A 25291-nucleotide genomic window follows, 5' to 3' on the forward strand; every position below is an offset into this window, starting at 1 on the left:
GGGAAGCTAAATAAACACCTATTTTTTATGTATATACACGGCCATAGGGAAGTGGTTCAGTTTGAATTTGTACAAACAAATGCAGTGTGTGGATACATATATACATATGTATATATGTATATATATATATTTATATATATATATATATATATATATATATATATATATATATATATATATAGATATATATATATATATATATATATATATATATATATATATATATATATATATATATATATATATATATATATATATATATATACAGTCACGTGAAAAAGTAAGTACACCCCATGTAAAGTTTTGACTTTTTCAACATATTTCAACATACAGCTATTTGATCTTCATTTCAACAATATTGATAGATAAAGGTGATATAAAATAACAAATATCATGAAACATTTACATTTTGTAGTCCATTGTATAATTTAAATAAACGTAAATGCAAATTTCGCATGTGGAAAAAGTAAGTACACCCTTGGCTCTAATAGGTGGTATTAGATTATCTCTTTCTTTGGCAGAAACAACCTCAAGTAGGCGTTTCTTATAACTGTCTACCAGTCTCTGACATCGACTGGGAGAAATTTTTGCCACTCCTCCATGGAGAATTCATTCAGCTGTGCGATGTTTGAGGGGTTTCTTGCATGCACAACTCGTTTCAAATCCCCACACAATATCTCGATGGGATTTAGATCCGGGCTTTGACTTGGCCATTCCAGAACTCTCCATTTCTTTCTTTTCAGCCAATTCCTTGGTGGATTTAATGGTATGTTTAGGGTCATTGTCATGTTGCAAGGTCCACCGTTTAGCTTAAACTTTCCAATAGATGACCTCACATTATCCTCAAGCACCCTCTTGTACAATGAAGAATTCATAGTGGATTCTATGATGGTGAGCTGCCCAGGCCCTGATGCAGCATAGCTGCCCCAAACCATAATATTTCCACCAACATGCTTTACAGTTGGTATCAGGTTCTTGTGGTCAAATGCTGTCTTTGGTTTTCGCCAAACATGTCTTCTGGTACTGTGGCCAAATAGCTCTACCTTTGACTCATCTGTCCAGAGCACATTGTTCCAGAAGTGCTGGTCTTTGTCTAGGTGTTCATTGGCAAACTTTAGTCTTGCCCTGATGTTATTTCTGGACAGCAAAGGTTTCCTCCTGGCACACCACCCATGCAGATCAAATTTGTGCAGCTTCTTTCTAATGGTAGACTCGTGCACTTTGACATCAACAGTGGCAAGAGCTACCTGTAGGTCCCGTGATGACATTCTGGGGTTCTTGGAGACTTCTTTCAGCATCTTGCGGTGTGCTCTCGGGCTGAACTTGCTGGGTCGGCCTGGCCTGAACAGGTTGGCAGTTGTTTGGAATCTTCTCCACTTGTAAATGATCTTCCGGACAGTCGAATGATTGATTTCAAATTGTTTGGAGATCTTTTTAAATCCCTTCCCAGACTCGTAGGCATCTATAACCTTCTTTCTGAAGGCCTCAGAGAGCTCTTTTGATCTATGCATGGTGATGCCGCACACTTCAACAACAAAGAGCAAACCAAACTAAATGTCTGATCTTAAATAAGACAGGTTCCTCCAAGATCCTCTCCAACGATGTTCTAATCATTTGCACCTGAGCTGGTGCACATGATTCTAATTTTAGGTATTTGAAGTAGTGATACATGTAGGGGTGTACTTACTTTTTCCACATGCGAAATTTGCATTCATGTTTATTTAAATTATACAATGGACTACAAAATATAAATGTTTCATGATATTTGTTGTATTATATCACCTTTATCTATCAATATTGTTGAAATGAAGATCTAATAGCTGTATGTTGAAATATGTTGAAAAAGTCAAAACTTTACATGGGGTGTACTTACTTTTTCACGTGACTGTATATATATATATATATATATATATGTGTGTGTGTGTGTGTGTGTGAGTATGTCAGTTAGTGTGTGCTTACACATACAATAGTAAACAATATTGTTTTATATCACAATTCCAAATGAGGAAGTTGTTTATTGCTGTTCAAAACTACAGTTCAATGGTTATGTTTCCATACTTAGGCGCTGTATGATATATCATCTATATCCCTTGTCTTTGTTCATGCACAAAGGGAAGAACAGGCTCTTCAAGAAATATCACAAAACTATTTCACATAAAACGCTCTAACTTCCCTTCCCTCTCCATCCCAGCTTTCCCATATCCTAAAGGGACTCACGTTATTACATTCTCCAAGAAAATACAAAGCAAATCCATCTGCACCAGTTCCTGCAACAAGCAAAAACGAGATAAAAAGCAATGAGAAATCATTGACAGCATTTGGCAGCAAAAGACGAATGTGAAGAGAAAATCCCAGAAAGACGTGTCCGCACCAGCCTGAATGATGCTACAGAGTTCAAAGAGAAGCAACTTGTGATCCCCACCGGTATCCATCCTCTGTTCAATCTGCATGTTTAGCTCAAACACCACTTCCTGCATATTCCTGTTTTGATACTGAATGGGACAATGCACATATAATGACAGTCATGGATATATTGGGAGCTCCGTCAGACATGTTTCAAGTTGAAGACAAAGTAGAGAAACACGCTGTTGAGATGGAATCGCTGGAAGAGACAGCAATGCTCAGTAGTGATATTAAGCAGTAAATTGGTGGGAATGCTGGGAGCTGGACACAGAGACAATGATGCTAAATTATATCAGTTTAGGAGAGTTGTATTTTGCACATTCATCACTCAGAAAAATTGAAAAAAATTAACATAAAAGCAGACTTTGAAAACGAATCAGATGCAAAAAGGCGACATATCTCTAGAATGTAAGTTCACTTTGGTACATTTGCAGGAGTTGTAGGAAGCAGTGGGAGGGAGGGGGAAGGGTCAGGGGTCATTTTCAAATGCATCCTCGTATTGATATTGAATCATTTATTTAGCCCAAAATAAAATGCATTTATAAACAAGAAAGAGCAATCAGATTGCAAACCCTCGCCAGGATGTGTTTTCAGTGGTTTATAATGCTTTTGTGTTAAAACAAATATGGCGGAGGAATCACGTGACCGACGTCGTCATCATTTTTTTTTTCTCCATCAATTTATGCCTACATGACGCTCAAGAAATTTCATCTTGATCGGATGAAGTTTTGTACTTGCCGAATTATGATGTCATAATGGAGACACCTATGACATCATCATTAACATATTTTATTCCACATGGAGAGTTCTTTACAATGAGCCATGTCTCAATTTTTTTCTATGCAGTGCTTTCGGAGATATAGAGGTGCAACATTTTTTGGTTTTTCCAAGATAGCGGCCGAACCACGTGACCAATGACGTCATCATTTTTTCTCCATCAATTTATGCCTCGATGACGCTCAATAAATTTCATCTTGATCGGATGAAGTTTTGTACTTGTCGAATTATGACGTCATAATGGAGGCACCTATGACATCATCATTAACATATTTTATTCCTCATTGAGAGTTCTTTACAATGAGCCATTTCTAAAAAAAATTCTATTCAGCGCTTTCCAAGATATAGAGGTGCAAAGTTTTTCGGTTTTTCCAAGATGGCGGCCGAACCACGTGACCTATGACGTCATAATTATCATTAAAAAATTATACAGGTGGAGTTGCACCGATGGTGAAAATTTCCTGTCAATCGGACCAACGGTTGCAGAGAAAATCATTTATTCTGTGCGGACAAACAAACAGACAGACAGACAAACAAACGGACTCAAATGCAATACCCTCTCCTCAGGTGAGGGTAATAATGCTGCAAAGTCGAGAAACATTTTCATGCAACATTTTCAATTTGTAACATTTTCATGTTATTACTCTTTGTAGCCTACAGAGTTATAAGAGGAGTTGGAGTGTACTTACTAAGTGTGCGGATTGAATTTCAGTGCGATAGGAATACATGTTTGGGAGATTTACACCTTAAGACCTGATTATGTGTTTTAGCATTTGGCTTTGTGACGACTGTGACATTTACCTATAGTGACCAGATTTACGCAGTAATGAAGGAATATCCTCACGAAGACGTTTACCAAATTTCAACAAATTAATTATCTTGCTGTACATTAATGAGATAAGCATAGACAACTATATGGGATATTTCTCCTGTACATTAGTGAGACGAACATACAACTATATGGGATATTTACCCTGTACATTAGTGAGATGAACATACAACTATATGGGATATTTCCCCTGTACATTAGTGAGATGAATATACAACTACTGTATATGGGATATTTACCCTGTACATTAGTGAGATGAACATACAACTCTATGGGATATTTCCCCAGAACATTAGTGAGATGAACATACAACTATATGGGATATTTCCCCTGCACATTAGTGAGATGAACATACAAGTACTGTATATGGGATATTTCCCCTGTACATTAGTGAGACAAACATACAACTATATGGGATATTTACCCTGTACATTAGTGAGATGAACATACAACTATATGGGATATTTCCCCTGTACATTAGTGAGATTAACATACAACTACTGTATATGGGATATTTCTCCTGTACATTAGTGAGACGAACATACAACTATGTGGGATATTTTCCTTGTACATTCTTGAGGTTAACATACAACTATATGGGATATTTCCCCTTGTACATTAGTGAGATAAACATATTCAACTATAAGGGATATTTCCCCTGTACATTTTTGAGGTTAATATACAACCATGTGGGATATTTCCTCTTGTGCAATAATTTTTCCTTGTGAAATTTCCTCACATGTGTAGTCCAATAACATTAATAAATCACGTCCAAAATTGAAACAATTGTTTGTTGGTGCAGCTTACATATATGTATAAAATTTCAGTTTGTATTTCCCAACTATTCTTGAGATATATTACAAACATTTGGAGATACACCAACAGAGTAAGACATCCTGTAGGAAAGTGTCCTGAATAATGAGCATGGAACCCATACCAGGTTCTGCCCTCCCACGTGGAAGTTTGAAGCTCACATTAATTCCTTCACCCTACTGTTCCTCTCATCTGTGAAACCGGCTCACTGTGTCCGTCATCCAATGCTCTTCCATCCAGGCCTTCAAGACGGTTTCCCATTTCCAAATAATGGTTGCTCCAAGACCAACTGCCAACCTATTCTACTCTCTGTTTTCCCCAACGGTCTAATCATTTCCCCCCTGCCTTTTCCCTTTTCATATTCAATCTTGTCCATTGGTGCCCCTTTGTCAACCTGCCACCCTCTGCTGTACATAAGCCTCGGTCTCTGTACAAAAAGGTTAGTGTATATGGATGTTCAGTGGACAGGGTGTTTCAAAAGTCTGGAATCATAAGAAATATATATTTTTTTCTTTTGTTCAATTTTTGAGACAGCGCCTTTGAGGTCGATAGGATATTGTGGTCCGATAGAATGGCCCCCACATAGTCCAGATTTAACGCCACTTGACTTTTTTCTTTGTGACACCTGACATCAGCGGTTTATACAAGACCACGTACTTTTGAAGATCTGCAGACTGAAATCATAAATGAATATAGTAAAATGGACGTTTCAATGTTAAGAAATGATCAAAGAAACCTACACACAAGAATTGATATGTGTACGCATGTCAGTAGCTCGCATTTTTTGAGGGATTATTACAATAAAATTGTAAAATAAATACCCCTATGATTCCAGACTTTTGAAACACCCTGTGTAAAAAAAAAAAAAAAAAAATTCAAGTGTCATCCAGCCAGAGTCATTGTCTGAACATTGAAGCGACGTCGTGTCTAAATGCAATCTTTTTCAGCGTTTTCAAGATCATCTCGTATCGAATTCGTAGTTGGCAATTTGCAAAGTACAGCCGACAAACGCTGCTCTATATTTTTCACTTTGACTCAACAAATTTTCTCAATAACATTTGACTCAACAACAAACTCAAAAAAAAAATCACTTTGACCTTTGACCCTTTTGCAGGTGCGGGTCACACATGCAAAAAGGAGGGCAAGTCAATTGAGGAAATGGCAAAGCAAAGTGGCACAAAATGAGGTTATGATGACTCAGGATGTAGCCTTACCCTCGTTCCTTCGAGTGACGCATTGGCACCCGATGCATCTGGGGCAAAGAGGAAAATCCTAGCAGTTAGTAATCGATAATTATATATATGAGTACACTGGCAGTTTCTATCAAAAGCCAAATTTCTCTCCGTACTACCTTGTCTGGCAATCCTGCCCTTTGATAAAAAAAAATCAAGCGAAGGTTTCTTATGATGCTGACTTTGACAAAATAAAAGGAAACTGCTAATGTTTCGTTAATCTGCTGTCAAGTTATGAATCTCCTTGTAATTTCTGGAATTCTGAACACAGGAAATCTTATGAACACTTTTGGGAGGACATCTCCAAGGTTTCTGCTTTTCGTTAATGGCTAGGTCTCTTTGGCCTTGGCATGGAAGGGAATGAATGTAGCACCGATCTGTAATTACATAATTATGAGTGACCTCTTCAATTCTCGAGCATTTGGGCCTCATTCCGAGAAAGTGTAATAGGATTCATTACTTTGCTGAAAGTACTGTATTCTTTTTCTAGAAACTTTTTTTGGGAAACTAGATCTAAACTTGCTTGGACTACAGCCTCAGCCTCACAACTTTAGGCCTTTTCACTACAGCCCAAGCACGTTTAGACCCATTTAGGGGCCATATATTTATTACATAATGATGGTGGTGTCGGGGGAAGGTGTTAGATTAATTAATTTAATTGAGAAAAAGAAGAGATGGAAGGATTATATGAGAGAGAGAGAAAAAGGGTAGTAGGAGTAGGGAGGAAGAACGGAAGGAAAAAGGTCTGGGAGGAAATACTAGTAAAGAGGGGGAGGAGAAGGAGAATATATGGAGCCTCGGAGAGAGTGTGAAGGAGGTGTGGGGTGGGAGGGTCAAAACTTCCATCTATTTTATCTCTCTCTCTGTCTTTCTCTTTCTCTTTCTCTCTCTCTTTCTCTTTCTCTCTCATTTTCTCTTTCTCTCTCTCTCTCTCTCTCTCTCTCTCTCTCTCTCTCTCTCTCTCTGTGTCTTTGTCTTTCTCTCTCTCTCTCTCTCTCTCTCTCTCTCTCTCTCTCTCTCTCTCTGTGTCTTTGCCTCTCTCTCTCTCTCTCTCTCTCTCTCTCTCTCTCTCTCTCTCTCTCTCTTCTCTTGCTCTTTCTCTCTCTCTCTCTCATGGAAGAATAACAGAAGATATGCACTGACAATAGGTCAGCAGAGAAACTTTTAAACATAATAAGCAAGAGAATGAAGAAAGAGCAAAAGATGAGAGGCAGGAGGGAAGACCATACTGCAAAGTACAAGTAAGAGGGTTGGGTTAGTAAGGGTTCATGGAGTTCATAAAGATTGTGTCAGGATGGGGTATGAGACGAGGTAGTGGTGCACTGCCTGCTTGAAGCGCTGGAGCGAGGATAAGCGAGGAACAAAATAGTTGAGGTGTGTCATCAGCTTGTGTTTTGGAGGTTTAACCAGCCTGTAGGTTACTGGAAGAACATTTACATTCTGGAGTTGTTAGGGAGAGTTAGAGCTGCTCTCTCAGCCCTCCGACCCTCCACAACAACTCCAAGATGTCCAGGATGTACGCGTTCTTTTCATATTAACCCGTCCTGGTTAAACTTCCAAAATGCCGGCTGACAGCGCATCTCAAATCTATTCTTCCTCAGTTGGCCTGCAGAAGCTGTGTGTGCTATTACATTTGCATGTGTAATAAATGTATAGCCCCAAGCATTAAATATAAGTAGATTCAGTACTTAGGTCAGGTCATGTATGGGAGCATGCGCCGGAGCAGCACATCGCCATGTCCACTTTCAGCCGGTGCTCCAGAGGCCTCCGTCTGGCCATCCCCCAGGCAGATGCCCAGCCCATCCCCATATACTTGAGATACCGATCAACCCGTTGCAACGACAGGGCACCTGGTTGGCCCAATGGCCTCCTCCTCTCACAAGGCTCCCTCATTAAGAGAATCTGGTGAGAAGAATCAGCATCAGGAAAACGAGCCAAACAGCCGCAGCTGATGCTCATGGACTATATAAGCAACAAATATCATCTGAGTCTCTGTCAGCAAGCACTTGTTAGACACAAAGTCCAACCAGCAATCGCCAAGGATTCACTGAAGAGACCTGTTAAAGAAGGAGTTAGGTCTTTGTCTTAGATCCTTGGTAAATATCCAAGTCTCACATCTGAAGAGTAATACCGCAGCTCAATGGAATACTGTTGTCCCCTCTGGGCTGGTGCTCCTGCCTCACACCTTGCTCGGCTTCACGCTGTTGAGGCCAAAGCTTTCAGAATCATTGGAATCTCCTGCGATGTAATCAACACCGAGGGCCTTTCACTCACTCACCGCAAGCAGGTTGGTGGTCTTTCTGTCTTCTACCGACTCCTCTCCGGCCTTGCTCCCCCAGCTCTCTCTGTGCTCTGTCCCCCCAATATTCCTTCAGGTCGCACAAGATCTGCCTGCAACCCTCTTATGGTTAAACTGCCAAAGTCTAGGCTCTCTGCTCACCTTCACTCTTTCATTCCCCTTTTCTCCCGCCTCTGGAACAAACTCCCCCACTCCCTTCAATCCCACTCCTCCCTCCAGGTCTTTAAAACAGCTGTTCACCACCATCTCTTATCTTCCCCCATCGAAAACCTTGATCTTTTCTACCCCCGGTAATTCACCCCAGAGTCCTTGCAGTGTTCATATGTTTTATTCCTCTCCCACCTCCCCCCAAGTCCTCCCGATGTCCCTGCTCTCAAATGTTGTGTTTGTGTCCTTCCCCCTCTTCCCCCTCTCTTTTGTGTCCTTCCCCCTCTCTCCCCATCTTGTCTGCCGCTCCCCTTGTTTTTTGTGTTTTGTGTGTCGGTTTGTCTTTTTGTGTGATTAATGTTAGCTCTTTCACGAGCCTCGATCTTGTATACAAAAAAAAATAAAAAAATAAAAATAAAAATACTGAAAACATAAAGGACTTAAAGACTTGGACTTTCATCCTCCTGTATAGGTACCAACAGCGCCACACCCCATGGTCTAGTGAATCCATGACTCCCCAGGCCTGACCCAGATATATATTGACCTCCATCTCACAACATGCAGGGACATGAATATCACTGTCAAGATAAGTGAATCTCTATGTGACCTCAACATCCTTGCCACAGACAGGTACAGACACAATAGCAGCATCCAAGAGGTCATTGAAAGGTTGGATTTTAGCATTGACCAAGGAGACCCATAATCCTAATGGCTTAGGCTCCTCAGTCAGTACCTTTGGGGCCCCCATACGCATGCCCAGAGTGTCCACAAACCTGACTGCATCATCTGCAAAATCAAGGTCAGAGATCTTGACATTCCCAAACGATGTAACGCAACTAGATCTCTCTGACATACTCGCTAGAATCCAGTCCATACAAGTGCTGAAACATGTGGGGGCTATTACACACCCCTGCTGAATTCCAGTAACAACTGGAAATAAGTCAGAGATGGAACCACCACACCTCACAGCACTCTCAGTACCAGGGTATATTCCAGACAAACAGATTAATCAGCTGAGGTAGCACTCCATGAAGACAGGGGATCCTCCTCCACAGGGCATTCCTGATTCACTGAATTTGCGGAGATCAACATAAGCTGCAAGCAGCCCTTGCTGAACCTCTCGTCTTTGGTGAGCACCGGAAGGGCAAGGATACAGTCAGGCATTGACCTCTTTGGTGCAAGGCCAGATTGCTCTGGGTGCTCGTGCTCAGCAGATGGTTGTGAACCCTGTTAATAATTATCCGATCAAAGTCTTTGCCCTACACTGAAAGCAGCATCACCCTTGGTAGTTGTTACAGTCCTGTCAATCACCCTTCCCTTTCCTGAGAGGGACAACATGGCCCCTCTTCTAGTCAGTTGGGATGATGCCTGTGCTCCAAACAGAGTACAGAACTGCATGCAACAGCACTAGTACATTTCTACCAGCCTTTGGAAGTTCAGCATGGATGCCAAAGATCTCAGGAGCTTTGTCCTCTTTAAACTGGTTCACCATAGCCTGTTTTCACAAGCAAAGGTGGTTCACAGTTGATTGGAGGGTCAGCAATGGGGATAGTAACACCCCTGACATTCAACTCAACAGCTGGTGGGCCGGCTCAGCGGGCCTTCACTTCAGACTCCTCTGTCAAGAGCTCACCGCCCTCTGCTCTAACTGCAGTACACCAAGGGACAGGCTTGGAGGAAAGCAATGCACTGAGTACTCTATAAGCAGGACGACAATCACTTGACCACAGGTGATTCTCTACCTTTTCACAGATCCTCACACATTAGCCCCCTTGTTTGCCCTCAGCGAACATACCGTTTTACGCCTCAGCTCTCTGAACAGCTCAATTCCACCTTCAAGCCTGGCCCTGCGACACTGATCAATGGTATCCAGTGTCAGTTGGGAGACAAAATTCCTCTTTGCATGATGGTGGGTTCCAAGACAGGTGAGAAACATCAAGGCTGGTAGTCTTAAGGCACTCCACAACTCTTCAGGATCCCCTGAAACACCAAGACTCCTTCGACCCCCCACTGAACCTATTCGCAAACTCCACAGCTACCTTTACATCATTGAGCATGCCAACATCCAATCTAGGCTGTGATGGTACCATTCTCTTGGATTTGATCCACATCTTGAGTTGCTATAACAAGCCTGGGATCATTACTGAGGAACTCAGCACTCCGGTAGACCCTGTATTTCTGGAGCAACCTCCAATGACCAACAAAGAGAACATGGTCAATCTCCTTTGCCACACCAGCATTGGAATACCAGGTCCAGCGATGTGGCCGTGGGCACTGAAACCATGAACCAGCCACGCAAAGTCCACGAAATCTTTTGGAACTCAAGCAACTTAGTGCTATTTTGGTTCACAGTTCCAGACCCATGGGAACCTATACATGTCTCATAGCTATCCATACCACTGCCAGTTGATGCATTGAAATCCCCCAAGACTAGAAGAGTATCTTACCTGGGGCACCGATCAACCACCAACTTGAGTGCGGCATAGAATGTCTCCTTCTCAGTGAGATAGCTCACTTCTGTTGGAACATATACAGAGACCAGGGAAATGACACCCAGAAAATGATGAATCCTCAGTCTCATAATATGGTACACTCATTGACTGCTGTTACCTTGATTACCATAGGAGTCAGCTTGTTGGACACAGCTACAGCAACTCCCTAGAAATGGTAACCACCAGAGCGACCAGACCAGAAATAGGTGTAGCCATCCACCATGATCTCACCACTATCTGGTCTCCAAACCTCAGAATGTGCTTCAAAACTGAAATTCAGACACTGGAGCTCAGATAGCAGCAGAGACAGGTGATCATCATCTCTTTGAGTAAGGTCATTCGAGGCACCCACCCAAAGGGCCACCTCAGGTTAACACAAGGAGACTGCCGTCCAGTGGATGACCCGTCAGCACCAGTAGTCCATGTGCAATAAAAGGACGATCAACAAAAAAACTCAGCACCATGATATATAGTGATAATTCTACATCTCCTAATGTAGGAAGAACAAGGAGCTGATACTCTAGGTCCCACCCATTTTGGGTGGCATGAGGAATAGATCTGTGTAATATTAAAATTAAATCTTGAACGTTTAAAAAAAATATATATCCCGTACACAAGCCCAGTTACCGAGACTGATGCCATGGCAACATAATTCAGCCAATCACCACCGTGACTTAATCAGGTTCAGATAATGTCATGAGGAATATATAGTTGCAATATGAAAGCTAAATATTCAGTCTTTTGAAATATTGTATTCACAAGCCAAGTTCCTGAGATGGTTGCTAGGGGCAACAAAATTCACTAAATCATAGTCATGATCTAGTCCGGTTGAGATAAAGTCATGTGGAATAGATGTCTGCAATATGGAAACTAAATGTTCAAAGGTTTTTGAAATATCGTGTACGCAAAGTACGCGAACGGATGTTCGGCCGGTCAGTTGGACGGGGCTCATTTTAATGACCCCGTCTCCGACCTTGTCGGAGGGGCAGGGCACAAAAGCACATGAACTTAAAGTAATGTTAAAATCAGGGTATCATTGTTAAATTGAGGAACATTCAGGTTTTTATTATTTTAAAGGAGCAGGTTGCAGACCTCTTTGGGTCCACACCACCCTTCCTTCAGCAGTTCCACTTAAGGTGAAAGATTAAACTTTAACAAACAACTTTTGCTCACGCCTTCGTCAAAACTGCTGTGATGCCATAGACAGATCTCACAACCTTGGGAGAAAGGAAGAGTCAAGTTGAAACATTTGTTCGGAAAAATTAGATTGCTGCAAGTGGTCAGTATATTTACCTCCGCCACCAAAGGTGGATGGAGGTTATGTGTTTTCACCCCTGTCTGTCTGTCTGTCTGTTTGTTTGTCCGTTTGTTTGTGAACAAAATATCTGAAAAGGTTGTGGACGGATTCGGACGAAATTTGGCAGAGATGTAGTGTATGTGACAAGGACGAAATGATTAGATTTTGGTGAAGATCCAGATTCGGATCCGGATACTATAATTTTTTAAGTGATTCTTCACCATTGGGAGATAGGGCCAAAAACGATACGTAGCAAGATATCTCAAAAAGTTGAGGACGGATTTGGACGAAACTTGGTGGACAGATTGTGTGTATGACAAGGAAGAATCGATTCAATTTTTGTGAAGATTCGGATATGATAGTTATTAAATTTTTAAGTGATTCTTCACCATTGAGTGATATGGCCAACCAGGCGGAGGTATGCTCTCCAATGAGTGCCGTTCTAGTTACATCTTTGTCATTTAGATCTTCTAAAATAAATTTCAGAAATTATATATAGACAAGTAATTGCAAAATCAGACTTTGATGCCGGAGCTAAAAAAAAGTTACTTATTTCTACCTGTAATTTTTTGGAGAGAATTGCTCAATTCTCCAAAAGCTCACTGTTGTGTTGAGTGTGTGTCTTCACAGCGTTGCTACGAGTATCATGCTATGCTTTAAGGCCTCCTGGGTCCACCTTGCGTTGGATTTAAACGATTGCATGATGATAAGAATTTTAATGATGGCAATGTTAAGGATAAAGAAAGAAGTGAATGAATTAATGGATGTTGAATGTTCACAGTGAAGTCTTTAATAAGGATTTCTAGGATGTAGTTAACGTGGATGAGGGACTAACTAAATGAAGGATATTAAAAACATAAGTGAATGAGGGTATTTAGTCAATTGGCACTCTGTGGCACCGATACGGAAATCCCCCTTTTCACCACCTCTTTAATCTCAACCCTATTCTGGGGACATCCTTTGGGAATTGTGCCTCGTGCCTTCACCTTATCATATTACATGCAGCGTACTGCCGTTGCCATGGTTTCTAATAGCAATTAATAACATGACGTAAGCAGAGGGCTACCTGCTCTAAACGGCTCACCTTTCTATATTTCAAATTCGGTAAACGCCATGAGACGAGACAGGCAGCCATCATCAAGCAAAACATTGAGGCAAAACAACCACACAGCTATCTCCCCAGGCAGACGATTCACAAATTAAACAACCAGTCAACAACTTAACCTGCCAACCGGTTAAAAATAAATAAATAAAAGCGCAGCCTCGCACTCTCCGCTGAGCCACTGGTCTGCCCCTCTAGCCCCCAACGTCTTTCCCCACCTTCTCCTCTGTGCTTCTTCTTGAGGATCCATCGCTCCAGCATGTCAGTGCTGATGCTTTCTTGCACATACTCATCCATCACGTGAGGGTGCAAGGCGAGATACGCCTTCACCTTTTCATCGGTGAGTCCTTGAGGACATGGAGATACAGAGAAGGATGCTGAAGCATACAAGGTTCCAAGTAGTAAAAGCACCAAAGGAAGGACGGAATTAGGAAGATAATGTACAAGTTGAGAAGGGTGAGAACATTATACACTTCATATTACAGTATATCAATACACGTAACACACACCATTGTACATGTATCTTGCCTTAGGGCTGCTAGGATAGCCTATAGGTACGCAAGGTGTCACCTCTGATCTTGGTGTTTCACAGACAGGGTGATGCATCAATGTGTGTGCCGTCCATCGCTAAGCAGATGGACGTTGAAGCCAGAGGGCCCACCTTCCAGCATTCATGTTGGGGGACATGAAAGCTTCTACAGTGTCTTTGGTGAGGACGTCGAATAAATGACAAATTTGTACGTAAAACTGTAGTTACCAACCAAATGGTTTGTGCCTTCCCAGATGTCCATCGACACCAGGTTACACTGCTTGCTATTTCAGAGTGTGGCTGTTGTCTGGGACGCAGCTCTGGCACAATAAAGAAATAACATTCTCAAGTTGTTCACATGCCACATGCGAACGCCTTTGGCTAGGAATGGCAACAATGGCATTACCTTTAGTCATGGGTTCCCAAATCAGTGGGGCCATGGCCCACTGGTGGGCCACAGTATGTTTTCCAAGTGGGCCACAGAGACTGCCCAATATTTGCCCAAATTATATAATCTTTTTACGCACAAGGCCTAAAACAAGAGTTCAATTCTGTGTGTGTTGGTGGTGGCCAGTGGTAGCCACCCACTATTCCCTGAATATTTTTTTAGACTTGTTTTTTTTTATTTTTCCTTTTTTTTTTCCAGAAACCTTTCTGAAATGACAAAACGAGGATATGATGAGCAAAACATAAAATTTGGATTCACACCCTTCCATGATCGTGGAGAATTAAAGGGACAATGCGTCCTGTGCCAGAAAGTTCTCGGAAATCAATCTTTGCGGCCATCGAAGTTGAAGCTCCATTTAGAGAAGATTCATCCACATCATAAACATAAGGATGTGGACTTCTTCAAGCGAATGGAAGAGAATGTGAAGCGCCAGCGCTTGGATCAAAGTGGAACATTATTTCAGCAAAACAAGGGTCTTACGGAGGCTTCTTATGCCGTCAGCCTCCTCATTGCGCAACAGAAGAAACCTCACACAGTCGGAGAGACTCTGATCAAGCCATGTGCTCTGAAGATGGCGAGGATCCTGCTTGGAGAAGAAGCTGAAAAAAAGTTCAGCAAAATTTCTCTGTCAAATAATACGGTTCAAAGGAGGATTGCTGACTTGTCTCGCGACATAAAAGAACAGGTGATTGCTGAAATCAAAGACGCTGCATTTGGAATGTTCTCAATTCAGTTGGATGAATCCACAGATATTTCATCCTGTTTCCAGCTTCTTGCCTTCGTTCGGTATGTGAAGGGTGATTCCATCAAGGAAGAATTCTTATTCTGCCATTCTCTCGAAAGAAATACCAGAGCTGTGGATGTGAGGGAAAAAGTAACAGTGTTCTTTGACCATGAGGAACTGCACTGGCACAACCTCTGTGGAGTGTGCACCGATGGCACCCCAGCTATGCAAGAAGCAAAAAGTGGCTTCCAAGCGCTTGTTCGAAATCCATCTCCAGGCATCATTTCTGTTCATTGTCTGATTCATCGGCAAGCTCTTGCTTCAAAAACCCTTCCATCTCATCTTCAGGATGTTCTTGAACAAGTCATCAAAATTGTTAACTAAGTGAAAAGCAGTGCTTTGAATTCCCGACTGTTCAAGCAATTGTGCACAGAAATGGATTCAGAGCATAAGAACCTGCTCTACTACACCAAGGTGCATTGGCTATCAAAAGGAAATGTTGTGGCACGAGTGTTTGAACTCCGAGAAGAGATGCAGAGTTTCCTACAGATGCAAGAAAAGCACAAACTTGAAGCTTCCTTCCATGAAAAGCTGTGGGTCTTTCGCCTCGCATACCTTGTGGATATGTTTGATCAACTGAACAGACTGAATCTAAAGCTGCAAGGAAAGGGAACAACTATCATTCAGTTCATTGACACTCTCAGTGCATTTATACAGTACCTTGAAAACTGGAAACGAAAGGCTGAGGAAGGGAACTTTACCATGTTCGAATCTCTTTCAAAAGTCACTATTAATGAGCCGTTGGATCCTGGCGTTGCAAAGGATGTTGTGACACACCTCAGCTGTCTCCGAGAAGAATTTCTGCAGTACTTCCCAGAAATTGGGAGAGAAGGACTGGTGTTCATGAGGAATCCTTTTCTTGTTAAAGTCAGTGACGTCCAGGATGACCTGCAAGATGAACTGATTGAATTTCAAAATGATTCTGGATGCAGAGATGTCTTTGAAGCTTCCTCTATCTCTGAGTTTTGGCCAAAAATGATGGGAAGCTACCCCAACATTGCAAAGGAATGCCTTCGGAAACTCTTGCCCTTTGCAACAACTTATATTTGTGAATCAGGCTTCTCAACGTTGGTGCAGCTGAAGACAAAGGCTCGGAACCACCTTTAATGTGAGGCAGATCTTAGATGTGCGCTTTCTACAACAGAACCTAGGATTTGGAAACTGGTGCAGAAAATTCAGGAGAACATCTCTCATTTAAGTAGCTTTAGGTTAAACTGGTTTGAGTTTTTTTTTCAATTGGCAGATCCTGCAATGTTTTGTGTTACAGCCCACAAGCAAAGCACCCTGGAGATGAGTTTTCCAATATTTTTTTATTTTCCTGGTTATTATTGCAATGTGTTAATAGAGTTTCATTTCTTAATTTAAAATAAATGTTTGTTTTTTATGGAAAAGCCTTGAAGTCTGAAGTGTTCATTTGCCTTTTCAATTGATTTTCTTGATGTTCTGTTCTAAAAATTTCTCGCAAGACCTTTTGTCACAAATAAATTTGCTTTACTTCACTCGCATTAATACATTTCACAAAGAAATTGTTCAAATGAGAAATATTGTTCCATTAAATACTCTAAAAGTCTAAATTGAATTAAGTTGTGTTTCTTATTGACATTTCTTTGGTTTCAAAAAATTGCGATGATCCCCACTGGGCCATGACATGTCAGGTCAAAAGCCAGTTGGGCCACATAGTGAAAAAAATTGGGAAACACTGCGTTAAGGCGTCTTCATTACAAGGTTGTGGGAAAAGTTTTACATCATGTGATCATGTTGTTTGGGTGTTTAAGGTTCGTGGGGAAGTTGTATGCATATCACATGTAGGGGAAAGATATTAAGGAACATCAATGTACTTTTACATGAAATACACGGACATGACTAGGCAATGGCCAAATAGGTTAAAGATTTGAACTTCGGATTGCAGACCTAAGTGCTCAGGTCACCAACAATGGCAAACCCAGGCTTTGTGAAAGTCCAAGCTCAAGCCTAACGATAGGAGGCTAGGCCTCAAATTCTGTTTTCCCTCACCACAGGAAAGTTTGTGGCCTTTCAAACTTTTACAATCAATGGGAATCCTTCTCCTTTTCCCCCCTCACCTCTCCTTTCAAATTTCAACCCCTGCTTCTCCAAGTCGCATGCCTCTTGCAACGCTCACTTACCTGCACCTGGGTGGGTTTGAGGATAGATGAGTAGCAGCTGAAACCGAATTCTCTTCAGGTTCTTCCTGATGATTCTATCTTTGATCTTTGCTTCTTTGGTTCCCTCTGATGACTCCAATGCAGTATTTAGTCTTTAATTTGATTCCACGAATTCACCTTTCTCCACCCCCGCCACCTTTTTCTCTCGCCCATCAAAAACCCTTCGTCTTGTGCTCTTTACTCCACATGTTCAGGTCTGCCACCCATCCTCACTTCTCCGGCTCTCCCATTTCACCCTCCGAGCTTCATGACAGCCACTAAGATTCTGTCCCTCTTTGCACTTGCCATCATTCTCGTCATGCTGCGGTGCATCCGTGCATTTTTAATCTAGCTGCTTCCTGTTCACCACACTTTGTCAGTTGACCCTTCGCCTTCTGTTATATTCTTCCATTATCCACAACACCTGTATACAAATGATAACTTCCTGTCTGTTTCGGAAAGGGCACAGTTTCAAGAGAACCATCTAGTGAAAGCACACCAACCAATCATAACAAAGACATGAATAATCAAGCACAGGTATGTTTCTTTTTTTCCCCTTTTTAACTAACTGCAACAGGTGATGTCATGTCTCAGATGTGAGACATTGGCCCAAATCAGAAATCATCAACGCCTGACAGGATACACCTTGATCGATGCATTACGAGCCTGAGTATCAGGTTGCAATTAGAAGCCATTTTGTTTCCATTGAGCGTGGCATACCGAACGTGTTCCCATTGTGTGTGAAGCATAATGTGTCCGTTTTCTAATCAAGCTGTCTTTCTCTGTGCTCAAAAAGGAGATTATATTATATAATTATTTATTTTTGTTCTTCCAACGCATCAGAATAAGCATACACAATCAGACATGATTAATTAACCTTAAAATGTTGCAGAAACCGCGGCAAAATGAAGTGCAATGTGCTGGTGAAGGTTCACACTGACAAGTACCTAATTTGAGATGTACAGAGCGTGCGAGTCGAAGAAGAAAGTACCTAAGTACCTAAGTGACAATAATAATATCAATATCAATACAACAACAGGCATTTTAAGGCCATTTTCCCTGCTAGAGCGGGGGTTAGCCTTGCGGGCCCCATGGCAAAATATCAATAGTGACAATAATATCATTTAATACCTAAGTACCTAAGTGTTCGCACTGACAATACCTAAGTACCTAAGTACCTAAGTACCTAAGTACCTAAGTACCTAAGCCTAAGTACCTAAGATAAGTACCTAAGCCTAAGTACCTAAGATAAGATAAGCCTAAGTACCTAACAATACCTAAGTACCTAAGCACTGACAATAATACCTAAGTACCTAAGTGTTCGCGTCTGTCTGTCTGTCCGTACCTAAGTGACAGAATGCAGAAATTTGAAAAAAAGTGGAAGAAGGAAAGTACAACACAGAAAGTGAAATAGCAACTAATGATAGCAGTCGGGACATCCGGCTTCATGTCCATCTGAGGGTCTGCACATACACTGATGAATCGCCCTGTCTGCGAGGCACCAGCTTGACAGATTGTCTATCTATCCTTGCCTAGTGTGGTGCGGCTTACAGTGGCAGCGTGTCTGTTATGCACAGTGTGCATATGATCAACACTGTGGCTCTTGCACTTTATCAAACTTTCCCTGAATCCAAAATGACGATTAGATGTTTTTTTTTTTAGTTCATTTTTCTGTTAATGCAACATAATCTATGTCCACAAAGTAAATTTAGAGATAAGGAGAGGAAAGGAAAAATGAATTAAGATTGGCAGAGAATGCAAGAAAGTGGATAAGAATATGAAGGGATGAAAGTCAAAAGTGATGGAAATAGGGATAGAAAAAGATAGATCGTGAACATGAGAAACGACTGAAGAAAATAAATAATTACAAGGAGAAAAAGAATAACAATAAAATACAGTTACTGCATTTATATTGTATATCTGGCCATGAAGAAAAAGGTCTTTCTCCAATGTTGATGTTTTAATCATATTTTGTAACCAAAACACCATGCAATCACATCATATTCATTATTTTCTCACAGAATGGAACTGACCGATTTGCGGTGAATGGAAACAAAATGGCGTACATGGACCACGTGACAATAAATTTTCAGACATGCTACGTCTTAACTCTGCATATACAGGGTCTCTAGGTTAGGCTAGAATTGCTATATACTATGAGTAGCGATGTGACACTTCTCAAAAATTTCTGGTCACGTGGGTCATGGGCGCCATTTTATATCCATCGATAGCTGATTGAATGAGCATACTACACAGCTCATTATCTTCCCCACACTTTTTTCAGAATACACGGGGGGATATTGAAATTGTCTCCATCTGTCTGTCTGTCTGTCCGTCACGCTATGCCCTCCTAAGCGGTTAGGCAGAAATTCACAAAACTTGGTAGGCACCAAAAAGGTTCCAAAAAGTAACGAAAAACTTGCACCAAAAAGGTGCAAGAGCAGTACCATTTTCAGCCCTGCCCCTGGGGCAGTGTCAAAAGGTCAAATACGAAAAAATGCAATTATGGGCACATTTTAAAACATTTTAAAATGAAACTTTGTATATGCAATCAACATTATGGGATGCATAAAATATAGGTGTGGTACGACCTGATGGATATAAAAAGTATATTAAATTGCAAGTTGTTGCAACTCCTAGTATATACAGTCGTGGCCAAAAATATTGGCACCCTTGCACTTTTTTCAAATAATGTACGATTTCTTCCAGAAAATTGTTGAAATTAAATAATATTTTGGTATCTACATATGTATTTCTTTGGTTTTCAGTGGAGCAAAACAAAAAAAAAGCTGAAAAAATTACTAAATCTTAGCTTATTCCACACAGAAATCCTAAAATGGCCCAGATGATATTATTGGCACCTTTTATAAGTTGTTACAAATAATTAGATTTCAAGCAGGTGATTTTTCTTTAGTTTGGATTTTCCTTTACCAAGTCACTCATTCAACTAGTTTGAATGGAGAAAAGGAGCCATTCTACTGTTTTGTGTCACTGTGTGTATCACAATGAGCATGGAGAAAATAAAGAAAACCAGAGAATTGTCTGCAGAGGTCAACCACAAGATTGTAGCCAAGCATGGACAATATCAAGGCTAAAAGACCATCTCCAGAAACCTTGATGTTCCTGTGTCCACCATACGCAATGTTATCAGGAAGTTTAAGGCCCATGGCACTGTAGCCATACTTCCTTGGACGTGGCCGCAAAAGAAAACTTGATCGAAGATCGCAGCAAAGGATTGTTCGAATGGTGGAGAAAACACCTCGACCAACTGCCAAACAGATTCAAGCTGACCTTCAGACACAAGGTACGACAGTTTCAACTCGCAACATTTGTCGCCAACTCAATGAAAGGGATTTCTATGGAGGACCCCACTACTGAGAGAGAGACATAAGAAAGCACGACTGGAGGTGCCAAAACACATCTGAACAAGCCAAAATCCTTCTGGGAGAATGTGCTGTGGACAGATGAGACCAAATTAGAGCTTTTTGTTAAAGCACATCATCTCTGTGTTTACAAAAAACAAAATGAAGCCTTCAAAGAAAAGAACACCCTCCCTACAGTCAAACATGGAGAAGGTTCAGTGATGTTTTGGGGTTTCTGTGCTGCCTCTGGCACTGGGTGCCTTGAATGTGTGCATGACATCATTAAATCGGGAGATTACCAAGGCATTTTGGAGCGCAATGTTCAACCCAGTGTCAGAAAGCTGGGTCTCCGTCGAAGGTCATGGGTCTTGCAGCAGGATAATGACCCCCAAACACTTCAAAAAGCACCCAGGAATGGTTCAATACAAAACGCTGGACTGTTCTGAAGTGGCTAGCAATAAGTCCAGATCTAAATCCCATTTAACACCTGTGGGGAGATCTGAAAACAGTAGTTGGGAGAAGGCACCCTCAAAATCTGGGAGAACTGGAGCAGTTTGCACAACAAGAGTGGGCCAAACTGCCAGTAGAGTGGTGGAGGAAGCTCATCCATGGCTATAAGTGCTTGACTGCAGTTATTTTGTCCAAAGGCTGTGCTACCAAATATTAAGTCCTGGGTTTCAATAATTTTGTCAATGCCATTTCTTTTTATTTTCTGTTTTAAAAGTATATATTAAGTTCTGAATCAAAAAAAGAAGGTTCTGTCATATTAACAGTGAAATAAAAAATTGTGGAGACCAAATAATTTTGTCAATTTCAACTTATTTTTAGAGACGATTGTGAATTATTTCTTAAAAGTGCAAGGGTGCCAATATTTTTGACCACGACTGTTATAGGCACTCTTGAATGGGCCAGTGCATATATGATGAGTATGAGTGTGGAAGAGGAAGAGGAGAGCAAAAAGTCCAGAATATTTGTGTACTTGATATACAGTCACATGAAAAAGTAAGTACACCCCATGTAAAGGTTTGATTTTTTCAACATATTTCAACATACAGCTATTTGATCTTCATTTCAACAATATTGATAGATAAAGATGATATAATATAACAAATATCATGAAACATTTACATTTTGTAGTCCATTGTATAATTGAAATAAACATAAATGCAAATTTCGCATGTGGAAAAAGTAAGTACACCCCTACATTTATCACTACTTCAAATACCTAAAATTAGAATCAGGTGCACCAGCTCAGGTGCAAATGATTAGAACATTGTTAGAGAGGATCTTGGAGGAACCTGTCTTATTTAAACCTGACATTTAGTTTGGTTTGCTCTTTGTTGTTGAAGTGTGCGGCGTCACCATGCCTAGATCAAAAGAGCTCTCTGAGGTCTTCAGAAAGAAGGTTATAGATGCCTATGAGGCTGGGAAGGGATTTAAAAAGATCTCCAAACAATTTGAAATCAATCATTCGACTGTCCGGAAGATCATCTACAAGTGGAGAAGATTCCAAACAACTGCCAACTTGTTCAGGCCAGGCCGCCCCAGCAAGTTCAGCCCGAGAGCAGACCGCATGATGCTGAAAGAAGTCTCGAAGAACCCCAGAATGTCATCAAGGGACCCACAGGTAGCTCTTGCCACTGTAGATGTCAAAGTGCATGAGTCTACCATTAGAAAGAGGCTGCACAAACTTGATCTACATGGGAGGTGTGCCAGGAGGAAACCTTTGCTGTCCAGAAAGAACATCAGGGCAAGACTAAAGTTTGCCAATGAACACCTCGGCAAAGACCAGCACTTCTGGAACAAAGTGCTATGGACAGATGAGTCAAAGGTAGAGCTACTTGGCCACAGTACCAGAAGACATGTTTGGCGAAAACCAAAGACAGCATTTGACCACAAGAACCTGATACCAACTGTAAAGCATGGTGGTGGAAATATTATGGTTTGGGGCAGCTTTGCTGCATCAGGGCCTGGGCAGCTCACCATCATAGAATCCACTATTAATTCCTCATTGTACCAGAGGGTGCTTGAGGATAATGTGAGGCCATCTGTCGGAAAGTTGAAGCTCAACCGAAGGTGGACCTTGCAACATGACAATGACCGTAAACATACCAGTAAATCCACCAAGGAATGGCTGAAAAGAAAGAAATGGAGGGTTCTGGAATGGCCAAGTCAAAGCCTGGATCTAAATCCCATCGAGATGTTGTGGGGGGATTTGAAACGAGCTGTGCATGCAAGAAACCCCTCAAACATCGCACAGCTGAAAGAATTCTGCATGGAGGAGTGGGCAAAAATTTCTCCCAGTCGATGTCAGAGTCTGGTAGACAGTTATAAGAAACGCCTACTTGAGGTTGTTTCTGCCAAAGGGGGCAATACCACCTATTAGAGCCAAGGGTGTACTTACTTTTTCCACATGCGAAATTTGCATTTATGTTTATTTAAATTATACAATGGACTACAAAATGTAAATGTTTCATGATATTTGTTATATTATATCACCTTTATCTTTCAATATTGTTGAAATGAAGATCAAATAGCTGTATGTTGAAATATGTTGGAAAAGTCAAAACTTTACATGGGGTGTACTTACTTTTTCACATGACTGTATATTTGGTCCTCCTTCGCAAATCCCTCATATAAATAATGCATAACCACAAAGTAATTCTCCTCGAGGCCTGTATTGTGCAAAACGGGTTTCCAAAACGACATTTTTTGTTGTAATTTCCATCTCAATAATGCAGTTTTGACTTCTGAGTGAGCACCTACACAAAGAGTTCTCCAGTCATTATCAATCCCCACTACTCTCTACAAAGTCAGGTTCATTTGAACTTTTATTCTAGCCTACCTCATCCCCGCTACCAAAGATTTGTTTTTAACCTTCATAAACAATACCATTCCGTTTTGGATCATAAACAGGAACCGAATGTCCCTGTGGATTTCATTTGCACAGTTAACACAATGTATTGTCCTCTTCTCTAAAACTCCACCACGGGTAAACCTGTTCCTATGTATTTATCATATTAATGTATTTTCGAATTAAAAACTAAAATTCCATTGTAGATACATCTCCGATTAACAAATCCGTCACAATCACATTTTCCATAAACACTGAAATAAAAATAAAAACGAAAGCATGCCTGAGGTTCATAAAAGGTCACTTCTTCAAATACTGTGCTCGCAATTCTCAAAGTATGCCTAAGCCCATTATTAGGCCACACTATTGTGTACATCAATGACTTAGGCATGCAATTTATTTACCGTTTATGTTTTAACATCATGCAATGGTAAATAATACCTTGTGCAGATCTACTCCATCTAGTTCAATTCACCACGAATTCAGACGTGGTGGGTTTCTCATTATTACATAGAACTATTTCTCTCATGTTGGCAATCATGGTCTTTGTATCATATCAGCCTCACCTCTCCATAAGCATATTTAACAAATTTTAATATTATTGTGGAATTCCCTCATAGTCGTAATTCTTGGATCTATTGTGAACGTTCAAATTTATTAGCCCCCGTTGGGCTTAGTGCGATACGGGGGGCGGGGGGGGGGGGCTTAAGGATTGGGTCTCGTCTGTCCGTCCATCCATCCGTGCATGCGTCCGTGCGTCCGTGCCCGTATCTCAGAGATGTATAGAATGATTTTGTTCATACTTTGCACAAAGACAATACATGACAGTATAAATATGCACATCATTTTATTTCACGATGCGATTAAAGATGGCCGACTGGCGGCCATTTTAGTTGAAAAAACCTCAAACTGAACACGTTCCCAACCATTTCTCGGACATGCATTTACTGATCTTGTTCAAACTGTTCACACAGATAATGAATGATGGCTTACATAGGCACTTCATTTCTTAAGATGGCCGACTGGCAGACATTTTGTTACTTAAGCGTGTCCCCGACCATTTCTTGAACATGCATGGTCCTATTTTGTTCAAACTTGGCACAAGCATGGTACATGCTGGCACACAAATGCAACTCACTTTATTTTGCGATCTGATCAAAGATGACCCTGATCAAAGATGACCGACTGGTAGACTGGCGGCCATTGTAGTTGTAAAAAACCCAGTATTGAACACGTCCCCAACCATTTTCCGGACATGCATTTACTGATCTTGTTCAAACTTTGCACACAGATAATGGATGATGGTTTACATATGCACATTATTTTCGAGATCAGATCCAAGATGGCGATCTGGCAGCCATTTTGTTACTTAAACGTGTGCCCAACCATTTCTCAGATATTTATGGGCCGATTTTGTTCAAAGTTGGCACAAAGACAATACATGAGAGTATATGCAGATGAGCAGAAATATTTTTTTGTAATCTTACCAAAGATGGCTGACTGACGGCCTTTAACTCCGTACAGCAAAATTACTAAAACAACGGGGGCTATGACATTTATGGCTTTTTCTTCTTGTTTTCCATGTATCGAGGAAAATTGTGGAATTTAATCAGACTCGGTGGTGTAATGGTTATAGTCTCTGCTCAGAGACTGGGAGGTCGGTGGTCCAAACCCCGCCAGAGTTATAAAACAAAAATGCTATGTGCTGCTTACTTGCTTGATGGTCAGCATTTTAAAGTGTAGAGCACGGACAAACAACGC

At 41.1% G+C, this 25291-nt stretch overlaps 1 protein-coding gene across 1 annotated transcript in view; it reads right to left on the reverse strand.

Annotated features, from left to right (window-relative positions):
* The window catches only part of PDE10A (phosphodiesterase 10A), a 131704-nt gene that overhangs the window by 97656 nt on the left and 8757 nt on the right, over positions 1-25291 (reverse strand). The window contains exons 2-5 of the mRNA XM_068110734.2: positions 13610-13738; positions 6037-6074; positions 2372-2492; positions 2218-2267 (exon numbers count right to left, since the gene is read on the reverse strand). Coding sequence (XP_067966835.1) covers positions 2218-2267; positions 2372-2492; positions 6037-6074; positions 13610-13738 — 338 coding nt within the window. The remainder of the gene's footprint in view (positions 1-2217; positions 2268-2371; positions 2493-6036; positions 6075-13609; positions 13739-25291) is intronic.

This window comes from Myxine glutinosa, chromosome 3, assembly GCF_964187855.1.
Source record: "Myxine glutinosa chromosome 3, kmMyxGlut1.1, whole genome shotgun sequence".
NCBI lineage: Eukaryota > Metazoa > Chordata > Myxini > Myxiniformes > Myxinidae > Myxine > Myxine glutinosa.